General features: G+C 32.2%; 1 protein-coding gene across 1 annotated transcript; it reads left to right on the top strand.

The window, feature by feature from the left end:
- Positions 1–1,267: 1,267 nt before the first annotated feature.
- LOC123654806 (basic helix-loop-helix neural transcription factor TAP) lies at positions 1,268–2,506 on the top strand. Its single transcript, XM_045590691.1, has one exon. It carries the CDS (start codon positions 1,268–1,270, stop codon positions 2,504–2,506), a length of 1,239 nt encoding a protein of 412 aa, XP_045446647.1.
- The last annotated feature ends 5,243 nt before the right edge of the window (positions 2,507–7,749 follow it).

Below are 7,749 nucleotides of genomic sequence, written 5' to 3'. Positions count from 1 at the left end.
TCTGTCGCTAAGGGGTTGGATTTGACATGAAAATTACTGAGTTAAGCATATGGAGCGTGATATAAAAAATGTTTGACCAAATGGTGTAGTTTTTACTGAAAATCTGCAATATTAATAAAATTACTAAATTTTCACTTGATTATCGGTATATTTAAGAAAAAAATGTAATTCGAAAAATTCTGAATAAAATCTCAAGTTCTAAATGATCAATATACATTTTATATGCGAATGGAGTCACTGGTGACAGTTAGTTATGGATAGAAAATTAAATTCATCTTAGGGAAAACTCGTACTTCATAAAATCAAAATCAAAAACAACTCTATTCAAATAGGCTTTAAAAGCACTTTCGCTTCGTCATTATACAAATTTAAAATTTTAAGGCTATTATTAGTTTTTAAAAGTAAAGCTCCAACCGATTCGGAATGTCGATTCTGCAGAGAAGAACCGACGAGAAACTCCGCAGTTACTATTTTGAAAATAATATATAAACTGTGTTTTAGTATAAAAGTAATACCTTGCTTTAAATACGGCATTACTAAGTCCACACGTCGTTATCAACTATGTAATACGCATTATCTATTATTTTTTTTTCAATAAAAACTTTAAATTTATGTTGAGACAATGATATATACTAGATGATCCAAATTAGTATTAATTATATCTATAAGAATATTAAATCACGCATTTTTAATATTTACGCGATAATGGGAGGGGACGGAGCTTTAAATTATTTTTATGTCCCCTTAATATTTTGAGCAAAAAAAAAGTGTTTTTTTGGTAACAAATAAAGGTACAATTCACACTTTTACAATTATGGTGTTATAAAGAAATGTATTTACCTGTACCTGTTGCGCTGGCGGTTGCGGATTCGATCCCCGGACATGACTAACATTTGTACTGGCCATACAGGTGTTTGCCGTGGTCTGGGTGTTTGTGCAGTCCTTGTCCAGTCTCTCCACCGTGCCTCGGAGAGCACGTTAAGCCGTCGGTCCCGGTTGTTATCATGTACGCCTGATAGCGATCGTTACTCATAGTAGGGAATATATCCGACAACCCGCAGCAGCGTGGTAGATTAAGCTCTGACCCTTCTCCTACATGGGACAAGATGCCTATGCCCAGTAGTGAGATATTACAGGCTGAAGCGTTATGATGCAAAATTTTTGTATCCATGTATTAAATGATAAATAAAAACAACAATAGATTTAAATATATTCCTTACTATTCAAGTCTAACTAAAAAAATATTTCTATTACAGATTAAGAAAAAATGTTTGGGACCGACTTCGAAGACTATTGCGATTTTAACGACAGCATCTGCAGCAATGATTCTGGTTTTGAAAGATCTTACACAGACTCCTTGGCTACGCCTACATCCGCCACAAGCACTCCCATAAAACACGATACTATAGACCTGGGAGTTTCCTTGACACCTACTAAAGAAGATCACGTGAGGAGAAAGCTTTTTCCAGATGAGTTCTATCCCTTCCCTGCACAAGTTAAAGAAGTCAAGGATTTTGAAGACTTTCAACCGCTTGATAATACATCAACACCAGTAAAATCAAAAGACAAGAAATCAAAAGATCCAAACAAACCGAAGAGAAAATACGCGAATGGTAAAAACAGGGTAACGAGATGCAAAAGTCCAACGCAGATTCTTAGAATAAAGAGAAATAGAAGAATGAAAGCTAACGACAGAGAGAGAAATAGGATGCACATGCTCAACGAAGCTCTGGATCGGTTGAGATGCGTCCTGCCAACATTCCCCGAAGATACGAAACTAACTAAAATTGAAACGTTACGATTTGCTCACAACTACATTTTTGCTTTGAGTCAAACCTTAGAATCATTAGATAGTATTAACTCGGGACAGTTACCTGCTGCTGACTTTAGCTTTAATTATGAGAAAAATTATTCAGCTGTTGATAAAGTAAATAAAGACGCCTTCAGAGATATATTCGTTTCCAGCAAAAGTGAGGACTGTAGTGGCGACGGATACAGGAATTTTCAGGGATTTAGCAAACCTTTCCCGAATGGATCTAATTTCCTTCAAACGTCAGAAGGAGTGCTAATAAACGTTGGAAATGTAACAGTTTCAGTCAATAACAAAGGAGGTAACTGTATAACATCGACAACAGGGACAGGATTTTTCACACATCCAGCTAGCTTAGGCGACGATATGTTTCAAAAAAATTGTTACAACCAATATAGTGGCAATTATGATAACATAGATTCGACATTGCAAAATGGTCCTAAAGAGTACTTCAACCAAAAGAATTATGAGATATTTAAGAATGCATTTGAAACAGCTAAGAATAGAAAGCATTCAAATACAAATGAATATATGTGTAACTACAGCCCTGTTTCCAATCATAGTTATAGTTACAACGAGAAATATGGCTATGCTAGTGAAGCATATTACTCTCAAAGTAATTTTTATTACAATGACCAAAGATACGTAGGTAGAGACTTCTATAGAAGTCAAAGTATAGTGAACGCTCAAACTTAATGAAAAATATTTTTATATACAATTTTTATGTAAAAAGACCTAGTCACTCAGAGATAAATGTATGTATTTTACAAAAAAATATAATTAAGACAATAAATTTAACGTGACCTTTGAAACGATTTACCAAAGTTTATATCTAGTCATATCGAATTGTGAAAATATATTTTTTAATTTTTGTATTATTTGTTGATTATTTTAAACCTTATGATCCCAATTTAAAATAATAAAAAAGATAAACAAATTAAAAAAAAAACTTATTTGTATAAGACGTTTAAACTTGTCTTGTATGAAATAGTAATTTGCAAATTACAATTAAAAATAATTTTATTACTTAAACTAGGAAACAGTTTTGACCAACTACAATTCGCATTCTTCATTTCACTCTAAGGAATAATCTTAATAATATTAAATAACAAGATAGACGACTATTTACTAAGTAACTTATTTTTATCGTCATAGAATCATATTTAATTTTGATTCTCATCAGTAATGATATTTATAGTTCTTGATCCACTGTAATGAGTCGTGGTTTATATGATCTATTTTACTATATTATAGCAAAATTCAAATTAAATGCAATATTATTACTTTTGAATAGTCATTATTTTTTAATTATGAAATATTTCTAATCGAGTTAGTAGTTTAAACGTTAAATGAAAATAAATTAAAAGACCAATATTTTGTTTTTATAACTGTATAAAACAAATCGAAAAAAGGTATTGTACTTGTGAAGATATTATTGGGGGAATAGGTACAAAATGACACGAGGACACACAATATGAGTTCGCGCCAAAAATAGCGCTTAGAGAGGCCTATGTCAGTGGACTGCGATAGGCTGAAGTGAAGTACAGAATGAGATATTCTCGTACGTAATAAGTAACACAGGTATAATTATTTGTAATTAAAGTGTTTTTTACGTATTGTTTTTTTAGGGTAAAGATAATTTATGTTTTATAACTTATATCAAAGGTCTAAAGCAGTACAGGCGTAATTCTAAAAATAATGACTTTTATACTAGAAGCGTTTAAGCAACAAAATAATCGAAGCAGCAAACAAAATCTATAAAAATCTTAATTAACTGAATAATTGTTTAGTTTCTGACAATAAAATGGAAGTGAATTCGCACTTGATTTCATGCTAAATAATAATACGAGTAAGAATAATGAATATAAATCAAATTGGTACAATGCTTGTTAAAGAGCCAGTACTGAATGCTTTGCGCACCCCTGCGCTCGCCATTGTTCATACTCTACACGATATGCCAACTTATTAATAGCTGTTGTTAAACAATTTTCGACTTTAGTACTTGAAAATAGAGGTGAATGTAGATGCAAAGTTAAAGAAGTTGGTGCAACATAGGGGCACCCGTTTTTGGTTCGTGTTACGAAATTTAATGTTTGCTTTAGAAATTCGTTATGGCCTATATTGTTGTCGGAGTTTGTTTCCAATGCTAGTTGTTTGAATTATATAACTATTGGGATAATTGATCGCTCCCGTTATGATGATATAAATTTTAGAGACGTTAATGTATCGTGTTTTTGTCAGAACTTCGTTTTTTTTTTTTTTTTTTTAAGAAAAACTTCTTTACGCTCACTAGACTGTAAGGGTGTAAGGCTGTAGGGATGTAAGCTGGTGAATGCGTGACGAGAGCGTTACAAAAAGTGTGATTGGGCGAGGTGAACGGAAGTTGAGAGGGAGAGATAAGTTAGTGAAGATAGAAAGAGAGAGAGTTACGTTTCTCAGGTTTTACTTCACGCATGTAGTCTAAAGCACTCTCGTTTTTTTTTTAAATTCTGAGTTATAGTTGGAATGAAAGTTTTGAGCCGAGCTAAGTCTGCTGATTAGCTAAGTTTTTTCCAAAAATATCATATATATGAGAAGGGTTAAATCTTGGTACGCCTCACCATTTTTTAATGATACGTACTGATAAAAATGAAACGTAATGATAAATAGTTCAATGATAAGATGTTTTCTTATAATGTTCGGCACAAAATGAATAATTTTTGAAGTAAAACTTCTCTACGCAGGCTTGACTTGGGAGTAAGCTGGTGTAAGTAATGCGTGACGAGGGCGTTACGAAAAGTGTGATTTGGCGAGGGCGAACGGAAGATGAGATAGAGCCTAACCTATTACATACAGATAGGTATGACAATTTTACGTCTTCCTAAACTTTCTTTAGTTAATTGATAATGATTGATATAATTATGCAATAATAAATCTTTGTAGTATATTGTATTTTCATTATGACATAAAATGACCGTAACCGTAAAGAAACTAATAATTAATACAATAATTTTAAACAATTCAAACCAATACTAAATCTGTCTAACACACCTTATAATTATTTTCGAAACACATTTTCGATATGGTTATTATTTTCGATAATTGATTTACGTTACAAATTACAGGAAATTAACATCCGTTTATAATTGAACAAGCTGTGACATGCAGGAAACAAAAGAAGTTTTAAAGTGACTTATTTATTTATTTATTTTCATTAAAAAGATTTATTGATAAACGAATAATTTGTAAAATGTGCATATTATGTATTTTTATTTAGTTACTTACTTTTTAGAAAGAAATGCTTTTAATAATCGTACGATTTAAAAAAAATCATGTTGACAATTTAGTTTTATTGGTTGGTACTTCAATCACCTGGAAGTGATAGAAAGAATTGAAATGGTAATGTTAATTGGAATGTCTGACAGATACAATAGATTTTGACGCTGAAACAGAAAACCGGTGGATACCGTTGTTATCTGAAAAACATATCGAAGGAATATTGTTCAATCTGATTTACTGTACAATCTTATATTCTTTCTATTTGCTACATATGCTAACTTACTTTATTGTACACCACTTTAGTTGGAATTAACATAAATGACTTTAATATACAAAATATTGATATACAAAGACGGTCTTATCTCTAAGCAGCTTCTTCTAGACAATCAAAATTAATTATACCGGTGGTTGCCTAGTGGTCGAAATTCGACCATAATGAATTTAAATTATAAATTTGAACATTGTTAAGGTTCTGTCGTCGAAGACTGTACTTCTATAATAAGAAATATAAGAATATATATGCATGTGTGTGCCAAATCCATGGTAGTGTGTGTTATGGTTTTTTTTTTATTGATTTAATAAATAATAAATAAATAAATATCTACAACACACACACGCTCGTCTATTCCTAAAGTAAGCAACTTAATGCTTGTGTTATAGGTAACAGCCGACTGATATAGCTACATTTTTTTTTTCAATAAACATACTTATAAATAATACATATATAAATATATAAATAAATATTTATATTACACCCAGACTCGGGGTGGGAATCGAAACCACAACCCTCGGAGCAGAAAGCAGGGTACAAACTGCGCCAACGGGTTAGTCATTAATGTATTTTTATGAATAATTTTAAAAATATGTTACTATTTTACAAACGTATTAATATTACGTAAAAAAAACGTTAAATAAAGGTTATAATTTTTAACGTATTAATATATAGAAGATTGTGAATATATATAGTAACTATCAAATCTCAAATTAGTAGCGAAATGTTAACGTCATATTTAACCGCCGCTTGTCCCCAGCCAAGCCACTAATCCTACACATCGTGAAATCCATTTGTTCCCCTCAGATTTACTCGAGACCTCCTAAATATTTATTACGAATTTGGTGATTTCGATGCGGCACAGAATGCTATTACTTTTTTTGTAGTTTCAGAGGAATTAATGAATAAATTATTAGTAAATTTTTCTTTTGATATTAGTTTAACTGAGGTAGGGCACAGCAGGAATTTCCTGCTCAAAATATGGAGCAGCCCGACTGGGGTAGTACCTCGATCTTACAGAAGATCACAGCAAAATAATACTGTTATCAAGCAGTATTGTGTTCCTGTTGGTGAGTAAGGTGACCAGAGCTCCTGGGGGGATTGGGGATTGGGTCGGTAACGCGCTTGCGATGCGTCTGGTGTTGCAGGCGTCTATAAGCTACGGTAATCGCTTACCATCAGGTGAGCCGTACGCTTGTTTGCCGACCTAATGACATAAAAAAAAAACTTTATAACTTATAACTAGATGACCTGGTGGATTTCGTATCATATCAACATGTGAATGTGAAAAATATGGACAGAGAACTTTCTGAACGCAACTATAAATATTTAACAACATAGTGACAATTTTTTTTTGACAAAAACATCAAATGTTTTACAGCTAGGAACATTTTGTATGGGAAAATTAAATAGTCGTTTTGACTAATTTTACGTTACTCGTTATTTAAATTTTTCACCAGTTAAACTTATCCAAAACTTTCACAAATATTCCAATATCAAAATTAGGCAAACGGTCCAATCATTCTCGAGTTTTAGACAAACGAACAGCAATTGATTTATATATATATATATATAGAAGTTTTAAGTATAGGTAAAACCTTACAAAGGATAACGGTTAAATAATACTGCTGCCAAGTAGTATTTCCTGTGGTAGTCAAAAACCCTGGTGTGAGTCGCGACTAGAATCGGCAATACGCTTGGCTCCTGTAGATTATGGCATCCGCTCACCATCAGTTGGACATTACGCATACTGGCTACCGCAGTAGTATAAAAAATATCTTTAAAATTGTTTAAATAATCCAATCAAACACCACATGTTTGATTATTGTGTGTCCACCGCTCCCGGCTAATTGCTAACAAGTCTGTTTATACTTGTTTAAAATGTCCGTCGCCCCGGGCCGCGGGTATTTGCTTAGCTAACCCAATATTTAAAATGTTTGTTTGTTTTAATACTTTTTTTCTTTATTTAAACGGGGGTAGTTTTCGATAATTGAGACGATAATTTATTCAAATGTTATGATTATTTAATTAACGTACTACATATTTATGTACCTATAAATCTTTTTAGGGTTTTTTTTTTAGCTGTTAATGCATTAGATATGAATATTACAATTCCGTTTTACACAGATTGTTATTGTTCACCCATTTTTTATTGAACTTTATTAGTAGTTATTAGAGTTCACTCCTTAAGTCTCAATATTTATATAAGACCCCCGGTATGAAAAACATATGAGGTGTAAAATCTACTGACCGAACGACCTCGTTACGTTTTGGCGTGCCATCTCACCCTATCGAGTTCCGATAGATGGCGCTATTTCATTCGTTTATTTACCATTTGATGTGGTATTCATTTTTTTCTTAGCCTTTTTTATGCCTTTTTAGACAGTTGATCTGAAGGAGTAAACTCCAG

The sequence above is a fragment of the Melitaea cinxia genome, chromosome 6, assembly GCF_905220565.1.
Source record: "Melitaea cinxia chromosome 6, ilMelCinx1.1, whole genome shotgun sequence".
Taxonomy (NCBI): domain Eukaryota; kingdom Metazoa; phylum Arthropoda; class Insecta; order Lepidoptera; family Nymphalidae; genus Melitaea; species Melitaea cinxia.
The sequence above is the reverse complement of the archived record's forward strand: the minus strand, read 5'-3'. Positions and strand labels throughout refer to the sequence as shown.

Excerpts from the sequence above, each read along its gene's own strand:
- LOC123654806 (XM_045590691.1), top strand. The coding sequence starts at position 1,268 with ATGTTTGGGACCGACTTCGAAGACTATTGCGATTTTAACGACAGCATC.